This window comes from Hippoglossus stenolepis, chromosome 2 (genome assembly GCF_022539355.2).
Source record: "Hippoglossus stenolepis isolate QCI-W04-F060 chromosome 2, HSTE1.2, whole genome shotgun sequence".
Taxonomy (NCBI): domain Eukaryota; kingdom Metazoa; phylum Chordata; class Actinopteri; order Pleuronectiformes; family Pleuronectidae; genus Hippoglossus; species Hippoglossus stenolepis.
In genome coordinates this window covers 26,686,940-26,710,613 of record NC_061484.1, presented here as the reverse complement: position 1 = coordinate 26,710,613, position 23,674 = coordinate 26,686,940, and the positions used below count along the sequence as shown (strand labels likewise).

The 23,674-nt window shown below is 39.2% G+C and overlaps 2 protein-coding genes and 1 long non-coding RNA gene across 3 annotated transcripts; all 3 read left to right on the top strand.

Moving 5' to 3' along the window:
- Positions 1-1,989: 1,989 nt before the first annotated feature.
- LOC124855001 lies at positions 1,990-2,978 on the top strand. The gene is made up of 2 exons (XR_007034931.1): positions 1,990-2,682; positions 2,880-2,978. It is a non-coding gene; the product is annotated as an uncharacterized LOC124855001 (long non-coding RNA).
- Positions 2,979-3,215: 237 nt separating this feature from the next.
- LOC118101449 (serine protease VLSP-3-like) lies at positions 3,216-4,514 on the top strand. Its single transcript, XM_047344057.1, has 4 exons — positions 3,216-3,386; positions 3,495-3,556; positions 3,781-3,884; positions 4,011-4,514. The coding sequence occupies exons 1-4, from the start codon at positions 3,310-3,312 to the stop codon at positions 4,179-4,181; spliced, it is 414 nt and encodes a 137-aa protein (XP_047200013.1). The 5' UTR covers positions 3,216-3,309; the 3' UTR covers positions 4,182-4,514.
- Positions 4,515-13,737: 9,223 nt separating this feature from the next.
- LOC124854576 (anionic trypsin-like) lies at positions 13,738-22,256 on the top strand. The gene is made up of 8 exons (XM_047342426.1): positions 13,738-13,795; positions 13,992-14,178; positions 14,322-14,498; positions 14,607-14,668; positions 14,894-14,944; positions 21,488-21,529; positions 21,727-21,904; positions 22,048-22,256. The coding sequence occupies exons 1-8, from the start codon at positions 13,747-13,749 to the stop codon at positions 22,229-22,231; spliced, it is 930 nt and encodes a 309-aa protein (XP_047198382.1). The 5' UTR covers positions 13,738-13,746; the 3' UTR covers positions 22,232-22,256.
- Positions 22,257-23,674: the final 1,418 nt, after the last annotated feature.

The following is a 23,674-nucleotide window of genomic DNA, read 5'->3' as shown; positions in this document are numbered from 1 at the left end:
TTAAAATAGGAACTCATTCCTGCCTGTGGCCATCAAACTACACAACTCCTCCCTCTGAGTGTCCGACCCGACTGAGTGTCAGATACTCTGAGTCAACTGACTGGACTCATTTCAATGCCAGCAATATCTGATGTATCCATGCTTATAATAAAAACTCAATCAATAAAATATTTCTGATTCTGATAAGGAAACCAGAAACAGCAACCGGATGAAGCCAGATACACATAAAACATTTTTAGTGTAAACCCCAATGGTCATTATGTTCACCAGAAAGCTGCTGGAGTTCAGATTACTGTGCATGGAGACACTATTAGGAAAACCCCATGACCCAAAAGTAAACTGACAGAAACCCTCTCATCACAAACAAAATATGAGATTTCAACTCTACGAGAACATTTGATCATTTTGTTTCACAGCAGAAAACTCTTTCTCGTTTATTTATTCAAAAGAATTCTGCATCTTCTGGCCCTCAACAGTCTGACAGACAAACTCTTACAAAGATGTAATCACCAGATCCAACCTGAGGTAAAAGTTCATATTTTAGTTATTCATTTTCTAGATTGTGCAAAATACAGTGACGCTGAATTTCACTATCATTCGTATAAAGCAACTGATTTACCCTGGCCCTCAAGGGCAAACCACACTTTACTCGAACGAAGTGTGTTGTAGTCGTTGTTATTCTAACCGATTGATTTCGAAATTGGCATTTCTGTTGCAATAGTTCTGGTGGCAACGTTTTGTTCTCTTATTCAAAAGTTAAAAACAGAGCAAGTTGTCAGGATGGCTTTCAGAGATAACAGCTGTAAGTGTAACCAGAACGCGTCACGATTATCTCAAATCTTTCTTTTGTCTGTGGGAACACCAGCTCTTTATGAAAATGTTCCTTGGAGACTAATACATGATCCACACTATAAGTATTTTTATTCTACATGCTCTGTGTTTCAGTTTGAAGTTAGAAGGACACTCAGTACATTTCTGACCTAAACCAGGGTCCAACAGCTTAACTCCTTAAATTCAATCACAACCAACTAAACAAGATCATAAACAACATAATATATTTCGCAAAAGAATCGCAGGTTGGTGAAAATAAAACTGAATCAAGATCCGTGCAGTATTCCCTGGGTAATAGGTAAAAATATGTATAAAAATATGACCAACCCTGCAGATGTAAAATATGTATATAGGACGCTCAATTTTGATGAAATATATAAATTAAAATAATTCCTAGGTCTGCCCCTTTGTCCAGATCCACGCTAAAATCGAATGGGTTCTTTCTAGGCCCATGTCCCATCCTTCCACTTAGTTTCATTAGTTTAACGTAATCCTGCTGACAAACAACCAACCAATGAACTAGAATAGCACTTAGAGAGCACATACCTCTGCCAAGGCTCAAGATGTCCAGACATTCTCCAGAGTTCATGTCTCACAACGGCTCGACCATCATAGATATTAGTCCCCTAAACATGAACAAACACAATCTACTTAGAGAGAGTAATAAAGGACCCAATCTTGATATTTTCAGGCCAACTCGTAATTTTTCCATCCCGCACCAGAGACCCTGGTCAAAATGGTTTCGGTCACACTCCTTGTCGGAGCATTGGTATCTTGAGGCTGCAGAAAACCATGGCACGGTTGACCAATCAAAACCTGGTCTGAGGTAAATTGTAAAGCCTTCCACATTTTATATTTAGGGTGCATTAATAAGATAGCAAAACGTGTTGGTTGTCTACCGGTGCAACCTAAGCCAGGATAAGTGGATGACAATGGACGGACCGAAGGCTCAGCTTTAGTTTGAATCCGTTTCCATCACAGAAAAAACTTTAGGGATTCATAAGTAATTGAACAGATTCATGTAAAGTCAAACAATTCTCACATTCAATTTTTGTCAGGGTATAATCCTCCTTATTAACACATGAGACTGTGGACCTGTGTATAGAATTGACCTTTAAAGACACTTCTCTTTCTTACTTCTGCTGTATTGGTGACTGGCTGTTTCTCTTTGGTCGTCCTTCAACTGAAATCTCTTTCTTCAATCTGCAAGTCACAATAACGGTCAAAACAGTACAAGCTGTGTTTTTTAAGATAAACAGGAAGTACAATATCTGTCAAGATGCTAAATATGGATCATTTTATATTGTAAGAAAATCCCTGTTAGAAGTCGTCCAGTAAATTGCCTGCTTCTTTCATTGAAACTGATGGAAAAACATTGAAATCGTTGTTGACACTGTGTCAGAAAGGCGTCGATTAAGGTAAGATTCATTTTGTGAATGTTGAAATACTGCTCATGAAATACAACAAGAACCGTTGGGGAATCAGAGCAAAGCTGTAATGAGGGAGGTCGTTTTCATGCTGTCCTTTGAGACACAAACCAAACTCTAAGAACTCACTGTCAATTTGGTTGAAGAAATAAAAAATGTTGAACATTATTAACTGCTGCTGGCGTTGCATCGCAATGGGACAACAACAACTGATACAGATCAACAATTAGCATAGATGTGCAGATTACTTTAGCCAATGGGGTTGTGTCAGTAAATCTTCACAATGTGATTGGTGCCTCAGAGGCCGACGGGACAGAGGAACAGATTTAAAAAGACACAACTGTTGCATCTGGAGGACAGTCACTGAGACGGTGAATGACAGCGATGGCTCGTCTCACAACTCTTCTCGTTGCCATGTGGCTTGGTGAGTAGGCAGCAATTCTCTCTGTGTTCTAGTTTCAAACTGTTTCAGTAAAGCAATGCATCACATTTCTGTCTTTTATCAAGGTGTGAAAGTGAAGGAGTTTGTGACATGACTGGGTCTGACCAAGAAATACTGCTGCTGCTTCTTTTTCTTTTTGTCAGATACTGTGATAAGGTGTTGTTCTCTGTCTCATTCAGGTGTGACAGTGAGCACAGTGGTTGATCTGGAGAAGAGAATCATCGGAGGTCATGTGTGTGGACCAAATGAGCGTCTGTACCATGTCCAGCTGATATCCACTGATGGACAACACCAGTACCTTTGTGGCGGCTCTCTGATCAGTAACCGGTGGATTCTGACTGCAGCTCACTGCTATGAGCCAGGACGGTGAGAAAGTGAAACAACTTTTACTTTAATGTCCTGATGCACCGGTCATTAATGGTTTGATGTAAAACTATGATTAATAACCAACAGTATTAGAATATGACGTGTTGACTGTGATTCAGTGATGTTTAAACTTTTACCTTCAGGGTGTTCTTCGCATATATAGGCGTGCATGCTGGTACTCTTCAAGTAGTACGAATCACAGATCGACCTGTGATCTTCAACAACAACCAGCAACACGACCTCATGTTACTGAAGCTGCCTCATACAGTTGTAGGTATCACACCTGTACGAGCTCCCGACTGTCAACATCCTCCCAGGAGGTGAGTTCTCATCCTTCCAGTGAACATGTGAAAATAAAAACTAGAATTAGTTAATTAACTACGTATAGTTTCAAAATATATTTTAATTTAAATTTGTGTTTTTTACAGAGGCGCTGTGGTTCAGGTTGCAGGTCACGCTTCCACAACAGTTGGCCCATATAATACAAGACGTGAGATTAATGTTATTTGATTATTTTTATAATCATTTTTTCCTTGTGTTCTTGTTTTGTTAAGAGACAAATATTTAAATCAATTAGGTTTTTCTTTGTCTTCATATTGTGTTGCTTATTTATACAAAAAACACTCATAGGTTCAATGTAATTTATTAAAGTGTCAATAAGTATAATAATCTTCCAGTGGTGAGTTCACTGGTAAAAAATGTTCTTCTCCTCAGAACCTGGTTCTTCAGCAACTCTGCAATGTGCTGATATGGACGTCATCGACTGTCCATATCAGCAGTGGATCTGTGCCTTTAGACATGGGGTGGATATATGTCGCGTGAGTACATGTCTTCTAACTTTGTTTCATTTCTTCAGCTATAACAAGTTTCAATTGTTTGTTAAAAATAGAAATGTTAATGATTACAGAAAAAAAATGCAATAAACACACGTATGTCTCTCACAGGGTGACTCTGGTGGAGGAGTGGTGTACCAGGGCAGGATTCATGGTGTCATTGTACTGGGTCATCCTACACATGCCTGTGCTGCACCAGCTAGATTTATGAACCTCTGTCATCTGCCATACTTGAAGTGGATCACAGATACTATCAAGCCACCAGGAGCAGCTTCTGGCTAATGGTGAAATGTTCAGTTATTGAACAGACATTTAAACATCTAAATTTACAGTTGATGTCATTGTTCATTAAATCTTTAACTATCATTTGTTAATTCGTGAAATATTTGTTATACAATTGTATAGGAATTTGTAAAATAAACAATTGTGCCTTTTCCCATATGTAAATTCTATAGATGGCTTCTGTTATCATACAGTCTTTGTATTGGAAACAAAACTACAACGGTAGACATAATAATATTCTGTTCTTCTTTTAGCAAAACTGAAAAGAAAATGAACAATTTGACTTTCTTTCCCCAACGTTCTGTCAACTGAAATAAAATGAGTATCAATGCATTTGTGGCTTGTTGTTTTTAAGGTTTTAGTGTCAAAGTCAAACTACACACATGAACACATTCCTGCACAATGTAAAACTTCTTTAGTCAATGTTTTGTCTTACCTTTACCACCAATGATTTGAATGACTACCCTGCGGGACTGTGAGAAATCGCTAGTGAGGAAAGAACATGTTTTATGGATTCTCTTTACTTTTTCATGCGTTGTTTATCTATTTAAGTTCGTCTCCACGTGGAACACTTGTGGGAAGACAAAACAAATGCATCAAAATAGTTCAATCAACATCTCTGCTTTTACCATAGCATGAAGATGTGTTTTGCATTTCACCATATTGAGAAGAAGACAGTAAAATCACAGTTTTATTCCAGCCCAGGTTAAGTGCACCTTGTGCTGGTAGATAGAGTCTGCTTTTCCTCACAGAACTTTGTTGTGGGACTTAGAAAGTAATGACAAACAGAAAACACAAACCTTTAGTAAACAAGCACAACTGGGAAGTTGCAAATTTCTCACAACCTGAAAAATCTTTGCCTCACCCCCCAGTGGCCCTGAAGTACCATGATAAAACACCGAGAGGTCCCCGGTGTTTGGTTTCTGTCCCTTCTGGTGTAGAAACATGATGATGTTCTCTGCCAGTGAAAACAACATCATTCTTGGTTCCAGGTGATTTTACACACTAATGAAAACATGTGAACTTCATATTAAATCTTGCTGATAGAGCCCTGTAAACCTTTCCCACTGTACCTCTAAGTCAGTTTCACTTTCCTCCAGTTTATGGAGTGTAAGAGCAGAAACTGTTGGTAGGAATGGAAAACTTCCTTTGCATAAATGTGCACAGGTCCGCAGCCAATAGGATCGTGTTGATAAGTGTTCGTGGTTTGACCGTCAGCTGCCACTGCTGAGACAGACAGAAGGTGAATATATGACTGAGAACAATGGCTCAACTGATGCTTCTTCTCTATCGGCTGTGGCTCAGTAGAGTATTCAAATGCTTTCTATAAATTATACTGGTCAAGCTTTGTTTTTAGAATGCTGTGTTAAAGTACTCGTATTAAAATGTTGTAGTTTCATATTTGAATAGATTTAATCAGTTGCTGCATTTGTCTGTATGCAGTTCATCCTAAGTTTGGAGTTTGTATCCACAAGTAGAGCTATGAATGAATATTGTTATGTTCGTGCAGGAAAATCTGATATGCATCTAAATGTGTGTTTTAGGCGTGTTTGAAAAGAAACGCTGCGTGACCCTTCATGACGACATGGCAGCGCCTCAGAAGTTAAACCTCCACCGCCCCCTGGTGGCTGTCTTCAGAGTCAGAACCTCTGCCTACTCCAGTGAAAGGAACATGGACCAAACTTAAAAGTCAGAGTGCACCTTCAACTCTTAAGGTTTCTGCCAGGTTTGTTTGGGTGAAATGTCATGATGGGGTTTACAAGCTAATCTTAATGGTACCAGTTGAGTCAGGACCTGGAAGCAGCTTCTGGAATCGTTAATTTTCTACAAACACGTGTGTGGTCTTACGTTCCGGACAAATCTTGTCTTGTGTGTGCGTTCGGATCATTACTTCTGTGGTCTCTCACGTTTCTGAGATTGTAAATCCTCTAACGTGCAGCTGCTCAAAAGGTGTTTTTACTCTCTCACAACTTCTCACGACGTATTGATCACCAGTGACTTTCATCTTGAAGAGAGGATAATTATCGACCATGTCTCATATGTGCTTACACTGTCCGTAGACTCAATTATTAATTTCCCTCGGTGAGCAAATTAAAGATCAGTATCGGCTGGAGGAATTAAGTCGTTTCTCTTTTAGCGCTCGCACACCAGCGACAGTCGTAGTTTTGGATTTGGCAAATCCAGGCTGCTTAGAGGAGTGATGGTCACACGCGTGACATGTGGGGGATTATGGGTAAAACCTGATGAATCATACTGCTGCTTTTTAGACTCAGTTTTTCAACTGTCTCACTGTGAAGAGCTAAAGTTTTGAACCATTCCGTGATTCAAATTCCTGGATTTCTTGAGTCCACCTGATTTGAACTTGAATTATCTTGATTTAGCCAAAGGAAACATGTTCTAATCATAATCAGGTTGATAATTCTAATTTGTGTTATTACTTGAGAAGGTTTACATCACTTAACTCAGACTGTCCATTGCTGCAGCTCCTCCTTTCAGCCTCTGTCTGAAACACTTGGTTTCAGCTCCTGTCTCTTTAACTCCTTTTAAATTAACTTTATATTTGGCTTTTCTCAAGCCTCTGAGATTTGACTCAAGAAATGAAGTGAATCTGACTTTACAGCATAAAACAAAGTCCCACTCAACAGAAGACGAAAAGAATTCCATGTTTTCATTAGTGTGTTTCATCTAAATTGTACGAGTTGTTGTTTTCCTCACTCTAGAATGGGCCCTTTGAATTTAAATACTTTATAGTTACTTCAGGAGCGAGTCCTTTCTACGGAGGCCACCATGTTTTTTACAGTAGCCCAGACTGGACAAACTAAACCTTTTGAGTTTTTATGACATCTGAAGCTACCACAGGTCCTCTAACGTGTTTGAAAGGGGAGGATGATGTGAGGGGCATTCAGCTGCAACATGACACTTCACCACTAGATGTCAGTAAATTCTACAAACTGAACCTTTTTAAGAAAATTTACATCTGTAAAAATAATGTTTTACATGTTCTTGTATCTAAATTCAACAGATTGTGTCTGTTTCATACAGTCATTCTATTGGGGACAAAAATAAAACATAAACTACAAAGGGAGACACAGTAATAAACTGCTCTACTTTCACCAGTTCTGAAAATACAATGAACAATGTCACTTCCTTCTGTTCTGTCAACTGAAATAAAATGAGTAGCATTTCATCTGTGTCAGTTGTTTTCATGCTTTCAGTTTCTAGTTTGTCGTGTCAGTTTTATACTTTTATTAAAGTCCCGCTCCATGTGAAGTGTTTGTGGGAGAACATCAACAACTGGGCTTTTATTATAGCATGGATCATGAACATGTGTTTTGTAATTCAGCCATATTAGAAAGACAACAATACTATTCCTTTAAGAATCCATTCAACTTTGGTGTTAATCCAGATAAAGGAGCTAATCAAGGATTTGATTTACTGTCTTTAACATTTTGAGTAAAGAGCTTTAAAAAATAATTTCACCAATTTCCCAGGTAATCATTCTATTATCGTGAGGAAAGAAATCTGGCTTGTTGTGCATATGATACCTTAAGCCTTTGGGCATTCAATACATTTGGTTATAAGAACAAATATTGAGTATTAATATAAAAAATATTAATATTAAATAATAACTTTAATTGATTAAAGTTCCCACGGGCACCACCCTTCAAAGGAAGGGAAAGATAGCCAATTTATGGATTAAGTCTCATGAAAGTACTAATTACAAATTTGGAACTCTGATCAATAATTAAATTAAGAACTATAACCAAAATTACCATATAGATAGTTAGTTTAGTTGAAGGATATGGAGTTCTTGACAGTGTAGAGGTTGGCAAAATTCACACTTATGCAACATTAATGAAGATAACATTTGTTGAAGAAAAACATTTATTATGAAGACAATAAAAGTATAAAAACACAAACTACTAAAGGTGTACTTACTAAATACAGATGTGTATGTGAGTATTCATGTGCGTGTGTGTGCGTGTGTGCGTGTGTGTGTGTGTGTGTTTGTGTGTTGGTACCAATTTAGAAAGTAGCTAGTTGAATGCAAAGAAAGACTGTGAAGAGCACAACATAACTAACATTAACTTTCAAATAACTTATAACCAAAATATCACAGCAACACAAATCAAACTTATAAACATCACACGGAATCGGATAAACAGTCTTTGCTTAGCCTAGTATAATTATTAAGCCCAGCTGTGTTACCCGTCCATGAAAAGGGAAAAAGGTTGATGCTGTTCGAAGTCCAGTGAAGTCGTCTTGCTGGTTTGTGGCTCCTGTGTTTGTGGTTCTGCTGTGCGATGCAGCTCTTGTGCTGAAGTTCTTAGGCAGGCTCTTCGTCGCTGCTTTTGGAAGGTTTCAGCAGTCTGCTCCAGGCAGGCCTGCTTGAAGGTGGGTAGAGCTTGGATAGGGGAAGTTTCCTGTCGGGGTGAGCTGGAGACCTGCACCTCTCCTCCATGGAAGTTGAGCAGAAAGAGAGGTGAGCTGAAGAGCCACAGTTCTCCTCTCGGAGAGTTGAGTAGAAAGAGAAAGAGGAGGGAGGGAACTGGGCTTATATTGTCCTGGTGACCTCATGGGTCATGTGACCCAGAGTGACCAATAGTGGTTGAAAGTTGTGTCCACGGTCAGTTTTCTCACCTCGGTGTAAAGTTGAAGCACCCTGGGAGATTGAGTTGTGGAGAATCTCCTTCGTCTCCAGAACAAAGAAACAAGTCGTCAGGCTTTGATTAAACATGTAGGCCGAACTGTAGTTCACAAATACCAGGTCCCAACAGTGTCATTGATCCTCTCTCCACCAGTCCTCCACGTTACAATCAGAAGTGCAGCAGCCTCTTACATAAAGGACACATCAAATGAACAATTCAACAAACTTTATTCTTTTAACCTTGATTAGACTGAATGAATTCAACACTCTTTCAATGGTGCCTTGAAACCCATCAACCTTTACAATTCAATTTAAACAGCCTACCCCAAAATGATGTAGGATCAATGTCGTTAACCTGTTTGTTGGTCTTTCCAACAAAAGTTCAATAGGTTTTATAAATACTCTGTAATCGTAGAATATGTACCAGCTACATATAAAATACTTACGAAATACGTTCTTTGCAAGATCCCAAATTTGTACCTCTCTGTTTGATGAACTTCACAAGTTCTTCCTCATTACCTACATATAAGTACCGATACATGATGTATTTGTACAGCATTCGTACAAAATATGACACTGTACATTAATCTAAACTGTTATCCAAAAATTAGCATGGATGTACAGATTACTTAGCCAATGGGATTTCGTCAGTAAGTCTTCACAATGTGATTGGTGCCTCAGAGGCCGAAGGGACAGCGTGAACAGATTAAAAAGACACAACTGTTGCATCTGGAGGACAGTCACTGAGACGCTGAATGACAGCGATGGCTCGTCTCACAACTCTTCTCTTTGCCATGTGGCTTGGTGAGAAGGCAGCAATTCTCATGTTGTGTGTTAAGCGACAAACTGTTTTAAGAAAATCAGAGAGTCACATTTTTACCTTGAGCTGCGAGTGAATTAAAGGCTTTTGTGACTTTGTGACTGATGCCTCATCTTCGAAAAAAAAGAAACCAAGAGCTTATTCAGACGTGAAACCTAAATGTTAAATAACCATCAGACTAATGTAAAATAATGTCTTTTAAAAGAGGTTTAGGTAAAGTGTTTCTAACAAGATACTGTGATAAGGTGGTGTTCTCTGTCTGCACACTCACAGCCACGATTCTAAATCATTATGTTGGAACTATTTCTCATTCAGGTCTGACAGTGAGCACAGTGGTTGATCTGGAGAAGACAATCATCAGAGGTCAAAAGCGTGGACCAAATGAGCGTGTCTGTACCATGTCCAGCTGAAAGCCACTGATGGAAAACAACAGTCCTCCAGTGTTTTCTACCTTTCTGGGATTTAATTTGAGGTATTGGTCCCCCAAGACGATATATCAGTGGTTGAAACCTCTTGAGCCCCTCCTCTGATTGGCTGACTGCACTTTGAGTGACACGCGACCAGGCCTATCACCGGTCTTATTCTGGCGCATTCACTCTGGTAAACATAGATGAAAGTCATGTTATATTTGCAGCTATAGAAGACCAGCCACATATTCACAGTCGGTTACAACAGGATGTTTCTGAACTGTAAGTTACACCGTCCTCATGTTTGTTCAAGTTTTAGCAGGACAGTCGGCCAATGTAGGAGTAACGTCCCGAGTTACAGTACGGAGTTTCACAATGGAGTTTCACAATGGAGTTTCACAATGGAGTTTCACAATGGAGTTTCAATACGAATGCCGTAGACTTTACTCCGACTGAGCACAGCGACACGGCACATCAGAAGGAATAAAGAGTAACCTCTGGTCTCGAACAGTAACGTTCTGAGCAGGAATGTGCACGGACACATTCTCTTCCTTGCATCCCTCCACACTACAGTGTTTCTTCAGTGTTGTTTGATGTGGTTAGCCTGTGGTAGCTAACAAGCTGCTAGCTCAGCAACAAGTCTGCTTGTTGTCGCATTTGGTGTGGAGGGGTGTTGGTGGTGAGGGGGGGGTGGGTTCGGAGGCTGGACTGGTACCGGCTGGGTGGGGCTGAGAGGCGAGTGCAAACCCATATGACACATTAGGGAGGAAGTACAAAGCGAGGCGTTTCGATTAAATAATTCTTAGAATGAACTGAGTGAAAAGTCCGCGGAGTGACTGTTTTCATACTTTGAGGCCCCCTACTGACCCCTTCAAGTCATTACGGATAGTAAAATCCCAGAAAATGTATTTTACACAATATGGGCGCTTTAAAACTCTTGAATTTAGTTGTCTTTTCAAATTGAAAATCTTTGGCCATCTTTGGCAGTGTCCTCTACCTACATGGCTCCTCTTTTTTATCCTGAGATACCTGTATTCTCTCAGTTTTGTGCGTCACGTGTTGTTGTCGTTGTTATTCTAACCGATTGATTTCGAAATTGGCCTTTCTGTTGCAATAGTTCTGGTGGCAACTGTTTGTTCTCTTATTCAAAACACTTCTTCCCCTTCTCACGTCTGTTGACACGATGCTGACAAGTGTTTGAGCCGAGAGGGGTATTCAGCTGCAACATGACACTTCACCACTAGATGTCAGTAAATTCTACAAACTGAACCTTTTTAAGAAAATTTACATCTGTAAAAATAATGTTTTACATGTTCTTGTATCTAAATTCAACAGATTGTGTCTGTTTTCATACAGTCATTCTATTGGGGACAAAAATAAAACATAAACTACAAAGGGAGACACAGTAATAAACTGCTCTACTTTCACCAGTTCTGAAAATACAATGAACAATGTCACTTCCTTCTGTTCTGTCAACTGAAATAAAATGAGTAGCATTTCATCTGTGTCAGTTGTTTTTATGCTTTCAGTTTCTAGTTTGTCGTGTCAGTTTTATACTTTTATTAAAGTCCCGCTCCATGTGAAGTGTTTGTGGGGAGAACATCAACAACTGGGCTTTTATTATAGCATGGATCATGAACATGTGTTTTGTAATTGAGCCATTTTAGACAGTTTTGTGCGTCACGTCTTGTTGTCGTTGTTATTCTAACCGATTGATTTCGAAATTGGCCTTTCTTTTGCAATAGTTCTGGTGGCAACTGTTTGTTCTCTTATTCAAAACACTTCTTCCCCTTCTCACGTCTGTTGACACGATGCTGACAAGTGTTTGAGCCAAGAAATCTCTGTGTCCAATCTGCAAGTAAGGATGAAGAGTAAAAAACCGAGCAAGTTGTCAGGATGGCTTTCAGAGATAACAGCTGTAAGTGTAACCAGAACGCGTCACGATTATCTCAAATCTTTCTTTTGTCTGTGGGAACACCAGCTCTTTATGAAAATGTTCCTTGTAGACTAATACATGATCCACACTATAAGTATTTTTATTCTACTTGCTCTGTGTTTCAGTTTGAAGTTAGAAGGACACTCAGTACATTTCTTATCTAAACCAGGGTCCAACAGCTTAACTCCTTAAATTCAATCACAACCAACTAAACAAGATCATAAACAACATAATCTATTTCGCAAAAGAATCGCAGGTTGGTGAAAATAAAACCGAATCAAGATCCGTGCAGTATTCCCTGGGTAATAGGTCAAAATATGGATACAAATATGACCAACCCTGCAGATGTATAATATGTATATAGGCCGCTCAATTTTGATTAAATATATACAAATAATTCCTAGGTCTGCCCCTTTGTCCAGATCCACGCTAAAATTTAAGGGGTTCTTTCTTGGCCCATGTCCCATCCTTCCACTTAGTTTCATTAGTTTAATGTAATCCTGCTGACAAACAACCAACCAATAAACTAGAATAGCACTTAGAGAGCACATACCTCTGCCAAGGCTCAAGATGTCTTGAGTTCATGTCTCACAACGGCTCGACAATCATAGATATTAGTCCCTAAACATGAACAAACACAATCTACTTAGAAGGAGTAATAAAGGACCCAATCTTGATATTTTCAGGCCAACTCGTAGTGATTTTGGTCACACTCCTTGTCGGAGCATTGGTATCTTGAGGCTGCAGAAAACCATGGCACGGTTGACCAATCAAAACCTGGTCTGAGGATTATAAAGCCTTCCACATTTTATATTTAGGGTGCATTAATAATATAGCAAAACGTGTTGGTTGTCTAAGGTGCAACCTAAGCCAGGATAAGTGGATGACAATGGACGGACCGAAGGCTCAGCTTTAGTTTGAATCCGTTTCCATCACAGAAAAAACTTTAGGGATTCATAAGTAATTGAACAGACACATGTAAAGTCAAACAATTCTCACATTCAATTTTGTCAGGGTAAAATCCTACTTATTAACACATGAGACTGTGGACCTGTGTATAGAATTGACCTGTAAAGACACTTCCTTTCTTACTTCTGCTGTATTGGTGACTGGCTGTTTCTCTTTGGTCGTCCTTCAACTGAAATCTCTTTCTTCAATCTGCAAGTCAGAATAACGGTCAAAACAGTACAAGCTGTGTTTTTTTAGATAAACTGGAAGTAAAATATCTGTCAAGATGCTAAATATGGATAATTTTATATTGTAAGAAAATCCCTGTTAGAAGTCGTCCAGTAAATTGCCTGCTTCTTTCATTGAAACTGATGGAAAAACATTGAAATCGTTGTTGACACTGTGTCAGAAAGGCGTCGATTAAGGTAAGATTCATTTTGTGAATGTTGAAATACTGCTCATGAAATACAACAAGAACCGTTGGGGAATCAGAGCAAAGCTGTAATGAGGGAGGTCGTTTTCATGCTGTCCTTTGAGACACAAACCAAACTCTAAGAACTCACTGTCAATTTGGTTGAAGAAATAAAAAGTTCAACATTATTAACTGCTGCTGGTGTTGCATTGCAATGGGACAACAACAACTGATACAGATCAACAATTAGCATAGATGTGCAGATTACTTTAGCCAATGGGGTTGTGTCAGTAAATCTTCACAATGTGATTGGTGCCTCAGAGGCCCGCGGGACAGAGGAACAGATTAAAAAGACACAACTGTTGCATCTGGAGGACAGTCACTAAGACGCTGAATGACAGCGATGGCTCGTCTCACAACTCTTCTCGTTGCCATGTGGCTTGGTGAGTAGGCAGCAATTCTCTCTGTGTTCTAGTTTCAAACTGTTTAGGAAAGCAATGCATCACATTTCTGTCTTTTATCAAGGTGTGAAAGTGAAGGAGTTTGTGACATGACTGGGTCTGACCAAGAAATACTGCTGCTGCTTCTTTTTCTTTTTGTCAGATACTGTGATAAGGTGTTGTTCTCTGTCTCATTCAGGTGTGACAGTGAGCACAGTGGTTGATCTGGAGAAGAGAATCATCGGAGGTCAAGAGTGTGGACCAAATGAGCGTCTGTACCATGTCCAGCTGATATCCACTGATGGACAACACCAGTACCTTTGTGGCGGCTCTCTGATCAGTGACCAGTGGATTCTGACTGCAGCTCACTGCTATAAGCCAGGACGGTGAGAAAGTGAAACAACTTTTACATTAATGTCCTGATGCACCGGTCATTAATGGTTTGATGTAAAACTATGATTAATAACCAACAGTATTAGAATATGACGTGTTGACTGTGATTCAGTGATGTTTAAACTTTTACCTGTAGGACGTTCACTGCACATATAAGCGTGCATGCTGGTCCTCCTAAAAGAGTACGAATCACAGATCGACCTGTGATCTTCAACGACGGCAAGCAACACGACCTCATGTTACTGAAGCTGCCTAAAGCAGTTGTAGGTGTCAAACCTGTACGAGCTCCCGACTGTCAACATCCTCCCAAGAGGTGAGTTCTCATCCTTCCAGTGAACATGTGAAAATAAAAACTAGAATTAGTTAATTAACTACGTATAGTTTCAAAATATATTTTAATTTTTGTTTTTGTTTTTTACAGAGATGCTGTGGTTCAGGTTGCAGGTCACGGTTCCACGAAGGTTGGCCCAAATAATGAAAGAAGTGAGATTAATGTTATTTGATTATTTTTATAATCTTTTTTTCCTTTTGTTCTTGTTTTGTTAAGAAACAAATATTTAAATCAATCAGGTTTTTGTTTGCCTTCTTATTGTGTTGCTTATTTATACAAAAACACTCTCATAGGTTAAATGTAATTCATTAAAGTATCAATAAGTATAATAATCTTCCGGTGGTGAGTTCACTGGTAAAAACTTTTCTTCTCCTCAGAACCTGGTTCTTCAGACACTCTGCATTGTGCTGATATGGACGTCATCGACTGTGAGCGTTCATGAGCTTTCTGCGTCGGAAAAATCCAGAACTCTTCTTAGCAGCCTATAAACATGAGCACTTGATCTGTGCCCATACACCTTCGGTGGATGCCACTCACGTGAGTACACATGTTCACACTTTGTTTCATTTCTTCAGCTTTAACAAGTGTCAATTGTTGGTTATAAATAGAAATAATAATTTGAGCAAAAAAGCGCAATAAATACACGTGTGTCTTTCACAGGGTGACTCTGGTGGAGGAGTGGTGTACCAGGGCAGGATTTATGGTGTCATTGTACGTGGGCATCCTACAGTTGTCTCTGGTTGGTCACTTATGACTATGGACCTCTGTTATGGGCCATACGATCAGTGGATCAGAAACACCATCGCCCGACCATGAGAAAATGCAGCGTTTAATGATGGTGAAATGTTCAGTTATTAACAGACATTTCACATCTAACTTTACAGTTGATGTCATTGTTCATTAAATGTCCAGCTATAATTTGTAAAGCCCTTTATTCTTTTTACACAACCTTTAAAGGTTCAGTGTGTAAGATTTAGGTGAAAGCACCTATCCGCAGAAATTTAATATAAAATAATCCGAGTCATGTTTTCTTTAGTGTGTTTCATCTAAATTGTATGAGTTGTTTTTTTCCTCACTCTAGAATGGGCCCTTTGAATTAAATACTTTATAGTTACTTCAGGAGCGAGTCCTTTCTACGGAGGCCACCATGTTTTTTACAGTAGCCCAGACTGGACAAACTAAACCTTTTGAGTTTTTATGACATCTGAAGCTACCACAGGTCCTCTAACGTGTTTGAAAGGGGAGGATGATGTGAGGGGCATTCAGCTGCAACATGACACTTCACCACTAGATGTCAGTAAATTCTACAAACTGAACCTTTTTAAGAAAATTTACATCTGTAAAAATAATGTTTTACATTGTCTTGTATCTAAATTCAACAGATTGTGTCTGTTTTCATACAGTCATTCTATTGGGGACAAAATAAAACATAAACTACAAAGGGAGACACAGTAATAAACTGCTCTACTTTCACCAGTTCTGAAAATACAATGAACAATGTCACTTCCTTCTGTTCTGTTAACTGAAATAAAATGAGTAGCATTTCATCCGTGTCAGTTGTTTTCATGCTTTCAGTTTCTAGTTTGTCGTGTCAGTTTTATACTTTTATTAAAGTCCCGCTCCATGTGAAGTGTTTGTGGGGAGAACATCAACAACTGGGCTTTTATTACAGCATGGATCATGAACATGTGTTTTGTAATTCAGCCATATTAGAAAGACAACAATACTATTCCTTTAAGAATCCATTAAACGTTGGTGTTAATCCAGATAAAGGAGCTAATCCAGAATATATTTTACTGTCTTTAACATTTTGATTAAAGGGCCTTTTAAAATCATTTTCACCAATTTCCCAGGTAATCATTCTGTTATCGTGAGGAAAGAAATCTGGCTCATGTAGTGAAATGTTCAAATTTCTCTGCAGCAGACACACAGGTTTTTATCGGCTCTGATCAGCGGCGATGGAAACGTGACACCAGGGTGAACGTGCTAATTTGGACATTCTCGTTGCAATTGTGTCGTCCAACATAAAAAATTGAAATGAAATGAAACAGCAAAGTTACATTGAAGTTCAGATACACTCGCTGCACAGACAATAGTACCCAGTGCTTCACGTGTTATCACACCTTCAGGCAAATTCAGGACACAAAGTTGTAGTTGCATATCAGTTACTGAGTGAAATATTTCCTTTTGCTATTGAACTTATCATCACAGCAAGAGGAGATATTTTACCAAGTAACTGATCAACTAACTTTAACAAGAACCTTGTGTTTAATGTCTTATCTTCAGTTGAGACACACACACACACACACACACGCACGCACGCACACACACACACATGCGCACACCAGTGTTGTGCATGAATGAGTTCAAAAGAACGCGTTCATTTTTATGAGAACGATGAACTGAACGCAACTTAATGACAAATAATGAATTTGAACGGTGAACACGTTCATATTATCTGAGGTCTCGCTAAAACGTTATGGAATGTTTTCCTTCTCCTGAGGAAGAGACGCTGTCTAAATCGAATGCTTGCACCATGTCGTTGCTCAGTGCCCGTAAAATTTCCGCGATGTAGCCTAACCTAAACCGACTAACTCGACTTCGCACTACGTTACCCATGATTCATCGCACACACATGTAGTCCAAACAAGCAACGTATTCCAAGACAACAGCTCTCGGTCTCATATAAAAATGGCAAGTGAAAGCAGAGACGCAGACTCAGCGACTACATCCGATGCACCTTATTATTATTTGCGGGATTTTTACACACTGTCTGATAAAGATTCCGACAGTAAACATCTCACCTTTCTGTGCAAATTGTGTCCTCCTGCGCTGAAAAAGCAAGTCCGGACGTCAGCCTCATCCGCATCTAATTTAAAACGGCATGTGGAGCTGAAGCATCCAGCTAGCCTAAAAAGTTATCTCCAAGTAATTGAAAGTCAAAAAAAGACCAAGACCCCCTGCCAACAGCCCCAAATGACCCAAACCACATTGTCTGCAGCCTTCAAGGGTATGATTTCCCAGCAACAGGTAGACAAACTCGTAATTGACTACATTGTTGGAGATTTACAGCCTCTGAGTAAAGTGGAAAAGCCCTCCTTCATCAGACTAGTGAATGGTTTGCAACCAGGCAGACGTGTGCCTTCAAGAAGGCAGGTTCAGGGACTGTTCAATAAAGAATTCAGTGAGATTATCAGTAACCTTGAAGCTGAACTTGCTGATATTGACCATGTTTGCACAACAGCAGATTGTTGGTCAGCTGTCAACAAAGGATTTATGAGCATTACCATTCATTGACTGGACAAAAATGATATATCACAGAGAAGGTCAGCAGTCCTTGCATGCTGCCGTGTCAGAGGAGCACACACATATGATGTGCTGGCAAAAGTGTTGGCAGATGTGTATAAGGAGTTTAAAATTCAAAACAAAATTGTGTGCACTGTGACGGACAACGCTTCAAATTTTGTTAAAGCATTCAACTGTTTTGGAGAGAGTGTTGCCATTACTGATGCAGCTGATGAAGCAACTGAAGATGATGCATCAGAAGAATCTGGCCCTGCTAGTGAGAGCTCAGATGAGGATGATGGGATTGAGCCTGCACCTCTCTCAGATTTAGAGGATCCTTGCCTTCCACCTCACAGAAGGTGCATGGCTCACACCTTAAATCTGGTTGCCAAAGACACAGAAAAGGTATCTGATAGACAGTACAAAACGCGAGCGAGGCCCGTCTTTTCAAAGGCATCTGCTCTATGGAACAGAGTGAAAAGTCCAAAAGCCTCCGATTTTGTTGAGGAAAAGCTTGGGATTGGCTTTGTAACACCAAATGATACACGTTGGAACTCTATGTTCCTCTCCATGCAGCGACTGTCTAAAATAGCAACTATGATTCTCCAGGCCAGTCTGTCTACGGATCCTGAATATGACAGACTCCTCCTGCACACTGTCTGTGATGAGTTTGGCCTACGTCGATTTACTCCAGAAGAAATCGACTTCATACACAAGTTTGTGAATGTGATGAGCCCCTAGCCTCTGCCCTGAACATCCTTCAGGGGAGAAAACACATTCCTTGGGTTCCTGGCTCCCATTGTCCAGCTGAAGAATGATTTGAATGGCCTATTGGATGAGAGTTTCGAGCCTACGGCCACGCAAGGTTTATTTGCATGTCGTCCCCTCATCCAGAACATGATACAGTCACTCTCTACAAGAGTGGAAGTCATGCTCGAAAAGAGAGAAAACATACTGGCAGCTATACTACTGCCAGCATTCAAGATGGACTGGGTGGAGGATGAGATTAAGTTAAGCAAGAATTTCAATCTGTTGACATAGCTGATGACTCTAATCAAGCCCAGTCATCTGGTGGCTCTGAGAGCAAAAAGTCATCCTTTTCAAATTTAACTGCCCATCAAGTGTCAAAAGTCTGAGGTGGACATCTACCTGGATGCACAGACCAATGATGACTTCACGGAGTACATAGTCTTACCAAAACTGACAAAGCTGTTTGTCAAATACAACACAGCACTCCTCTCGAGCCCGAGTAGAGAGGCTATTCAGCACTGGTGGCCAGATCTTTAGGCCCAGGAGAAACAGGTTGGGAGATGCCAACTTTGAAAAGCAATTGCTTTTAAATGCTAACAAAAAGCAGGAGTCTAGTCTGTGGACTAAGCAAGCTTGTGTGATTCTTTGATAAGAACATTGTTTACATGTTTGTTTACTCAGAGTTTTGAGTGTCAGTCCCATAACAGAGGGGCACCTGAGTTCTACAGGGGTGCAGTTTACAGTATAAAGAGTTCAAAAGGAGTTGTTGATGTTCGAATGCATGTCATCAGTACTTGTTACGCTGTCCAAGTAATATTTCAGGACTTTGTCTGAAAAGTTAACAACCTACCTCTCTTGAGCTGTTTGATAAAAATGGCCATCTTGATTTTCATGTTTCATTTCATTTCATTTTAATTTTAATGTTTTTTTTTACAATATTACATAGCCTACATTATTTAACTGAAGCCATTTTCTAAAGGTAGGTGCAACAGACAAATAAAACAAACCCCCCAACAAACTTTTTGTCCTCTGTCCACACATTTATTTTATAAATTTAAATGATGGAATTTAAGGTCTAGCCTAATAATTGGTTTCATAGCAAGGCATAGCACTATGATTTGTTGTGCCTTTTGTTTGCAGGGTATGAATAAATAAACAGGCAAAATTAGCAATAATTAAAAAGGAATTTTAGGAATTTTAGGAATTGATACATATGAAGTACAGTTTAAGGCAAGGGGTAGTGATGGATAAAGTTTTCTTTAAAAAACAAGTTAAGTCTTTCATTCTCATTTTCCACCTTAAAACTATGAAATGAACTGAACTATGAACTAGTTCAGAATTTAAATGGTGAACTATGAACGTGAACTATTCATGTTTACTTGTATGAACTGAACTTTGAACTAGTTCATGAGAGGTGTGAACTTGCACAACTCTGGCGCACACTCACACACAGTTACTAAAGATTAAACTAGAAGCCACATCATTTGCAAAGTAATGAAATGACTCAACGGCTGGTCAGACCTAACTTGTCTTTGGTTCTTTCAACACTAACAATGCATGTGTATGTATGGGGTTAGAAAAAATACAATACACCCAAAAACAAAATAAAAGCACTCTATTATTCTGAGGAGGGAAGGGATGTAATTACAGTTTTTCTCGATTGCTTAAGCACGATTTTTACCAGAACCAGCTACACACTGCTGTTGCTAACCTAAAACACTTTTAGCAATTCTACTTCTCGGTGGTTAGAGTACTGTAAGTGAAGTACACAGAGAAAGTGCAAATATATAATAAATTCACCAAACACTACACAAGACCATAAACACTAAAATCACAATTACAGTAAGTATTACACAATTATCAAAACCTGACACTCAAGGAGCAAAACAACGGCCCAGATCTGCACCACTATAAGCACAATGTCAGCTTCACACCTTTTGCAAAACACTAAACACACTTGTATACATTAGACACAGACGTATATCAAGATGTCACTTCCTTGCAATTCCAAAGCACTGACTAGAGTACTGTAAGTGAAGTACACAGAGAAAGTGCAAATTTCGATTACAATCAGAAGTGCAGCAGCCTCTTACATAAATGTCACATCGAATGAACGATTCAGCAAACTTTATTCTTTTAACTTGGATTAGACTGAATTAATTCAACACCTTTTCAACGGTGCCCTGAAAACACATCAATCTTTACAATTCAATTTAAACAGCCTACCTAAGATTATGTAGGATCAATGTCGTTAACCTGTTTATTGGTCTTTCCAACAAAAGTTCAGTAGGTTATATAAATACTCTGTAATCGTAGAATATGTATCAGCTACAGGGCGGCTGTGGCTGAGGGGTAGAGCGGTCGTCCTCCAACCTGAAGGTCGGCAATTCGATCCCCAGTCTTCCCCATCTGCATGCCGAAGTGTCCTTGGGCAAGATGCTGAACCCCGAATTGCCCCTCATAGAACAACAAAGTAATAATAGATGCACTGTATGAATGTGTGTGTGAATGGGTGAATGAAAAACTGTACTGTAAAGAGCTTTGAGTGGTCATCAAGACTAGAAAAGCACTATATAAATACAAAACCATTTACCATTACCATTTACATATAAAATACCTACAATATATACGTTCTTTACAAGATCCAAAATTTGTACCTCTTTGTTTGATGAACTTCACAAGTTCTTCCTCTGTACCTACATATAAGTACTGATACCTGATGTATTTGTACAGCATTCGTACAAAATATTACACTGTACGTTAATCTAAACTGTTATCCAAAAATTAGCATAGATGTGCAGATTACTTTAGCCAATGGGGTTGCGTAAATCTTCACAATGTGATTGGTGCCTCAGAGGCCGACGGGACAGAGGAACACATTTAAAAAGACACAACCGTTGCATCTGGAGGACAGTCACTGAGACGGTGAATGACAGCGATGGCTCGTCTCACAACTCTTCTCGTTGCCATGTGGCTTGGTGAGTAGGCAGCAATTCTCTCTGTGTTCTAGTTTCAAACTGTTTCAGTAAAGCAATGCATCACATTTCTGTCTTTTATCAAGGTGTGAAAGTGAAGGAGTTTGTGACATGACTGGGTCTGACCAAGAAATACTGCTGCTGCTTCTTTTTCTTTTTGTCAGATACTGTGATAAGGTGTTGTTCTCTGTCTCATTCAGGTGTGACAGTGAGCACAGTGGTTGATCTGGAGAAGAGAATCATCGGAGGTCATGAGTGTGGACCAAAGGAGCGTCTGTACCATGTCCAGCTGACAACCAATCATCGTACCTTTTGTGGCGGCTCTCTGATCAGTGACCGGTGGATTCTGACTGCAGAGCACTGCTATAAGTCAGGACGGTGAGACAGTGAAACAACTTTTACTTTAAAGCTCTGATGCACCGGTCATTAATGGTTTGATGTAAAACTATGATTAATAACCAACAGTATTAAAATATGACGTGTTGACTGTGATTCACTGATGTTTAAACTTTTACCTGTAGGGAGGTCACTGCACATATAGGCGTGCATCCTGGTCCTGCTACAGAAGTGCTGATCACAGATCGACCTGTGATCTACATCAACAACAGCAAGCAACACGACCTCATGTTACTGAAGCTGCCTAAAGCAGTTGTAGGTATCACACCTGTACCACTTCCCGACTGTAAACATCCTCCCAACATGTGAGTTCTCATCCTTCCAGTGAACATGTGAAAATAAAAACTAGAATTAGTTAATTAACTACGTATAGTTTCAAAATATATTTTAATTTTAATTTTTGTTTTTTACAGAAGTGATACGGTTCAGGTTGCAGGTCACGCTTCCACCGAGGTTGGCCCAAAAAATGAAAGAAGTGAGATTAATGTTATCGGATTATTTTTATAATCTTTTTTTCCTTGTGTTCTTGTTTTGTTCAGAGACAAATATTTAAATCAATCAGGTTTTTCTTTGTCTTCATATTGTGTTGCTTATTTATACAAAATAACTCTTGTAGGTTCAATGTAATTTATTAAAGTGTCAATAAGTATAATAATCTTCCGGTGGTGAGTTCACTGGTAAAAACTTTTCTTCTCCTCAGAACCTGGTTCTTCAGACACTCTGCATTGTGTTGAAATGGACGTCATCGACTGTGAAGAGCTCAGAACATATCTGCATCAATGATGATAAGCAATATTACAAAGACAGAAAACATCAGCACTGGATCTGTGCCTTTAGACATGGGGTGGATACATGTAAGGTGAGTACATGTCTTCTAACTTTGTTTCATTTCTTCAGCTATAACAAGTTTCAATTGTTTGTTAAAAATAGAAATGTTAATGATTACAGAAAAAAAATGCAATAAACACACGTATGTCTCTCACAGGGTGACTCTGGTGGAGGAGTGGTGTACCAGGGCAGGATTCATGGTGTCATTGTACTGGGTCATCCTACACATGCCTGTGCTGCACCAGCTGGATTTATGAATCTCTGTTATGAGCCATACTTGAACTGGATCATAGCTACTATCGCCCGACCATGAGCAAATGCAGCTTCTGGTTAATGGTGAAATGTTCAGTTATTTAACAGACATTTCACATCTAAATTTACAGTTGATGTCATTGTTCATTAAATCTTTAACTATCATTTGTTAATTCGTGAAATATTTGTTATACAATTGTATAGGAATTTGTAAAATAAACAATTGTGCATTTTCCCATATGTAAATTCTATAGATGGCTTCTGTTATCATACAGTCTTTGTATTGGAAACAAAACTACAACGGTAGACATAATAATATTATGTTCTTCTTTTACCAAAACTGAAAAGAAAATGAACAATTTGACTTTCTTTCCCCAACGTTCTGTCAACTGAAATAAAATGAGTATCAATGCATTTGTGGCTTGTTGTTTTTAAGGTTTTAGTGTCAAAGTCAAACTACACACATGAACACATTCCTGCACAATGTAAAACTTCTTTAGTCAATGTTTTGTCTTACCTTTACCACCAATGAATTGAATGACTACCCTGCGGGACTGTGAGAAATCGCCAGTGAGGAAAGAACATGTTTTATGGATTCTCTTTACTTTTTCATGCGTTGTTTATCTATTTAAGTTCGTCTCCACGTGGAACACTTGTGGGAAGACAAAACAA

Bases quoted from the DNA above. Each gene is read 5' to 3' on its own strand.
- LOC118101449 (XM_047344057.1), top strand. From the start codon at position 3,310: ATGTTACTGAAGCTGCCTCATACAGTTGTAGGTATCACACCTGTACGA. The intron at 3,387-3,494 runs GTGAGTTCTCAT...TGTTTTTTACAG, and splicing joins TGTCAACATCCTCCCAGGAG to AGGCGCTGTGGTTCAGGTTG. The intron at 3,885-4,010 runs GTGAGTACATGT...TGTCTCTCACAG, and splicing joins ATGGGGTGGATATATGTCGC to GGTGACTCTGGTGGAGGAGT.
- LOC124854576 (XM_047342426.1), top strand. From the start codon at position 13,747: ATGACAGCGATGGCTCGTCTCACAACTCTTCTCGTTGCCATGTGGCTT. The intron at 13,796-13,991 runs GTGAGTAGGCAG...TGTCTCATTCAG, and splicing joins TCTCGTTGCCATGTGGCTTG to GTGTGACAGTGAGCACAGTG. The intron at 14,945-21,487 runs GTGAGCGTTCAT...GGTGAATGACAG, and splicing joins TGATATGGACGTCATCGACT to CGATGGCTCGTCTCACAACT.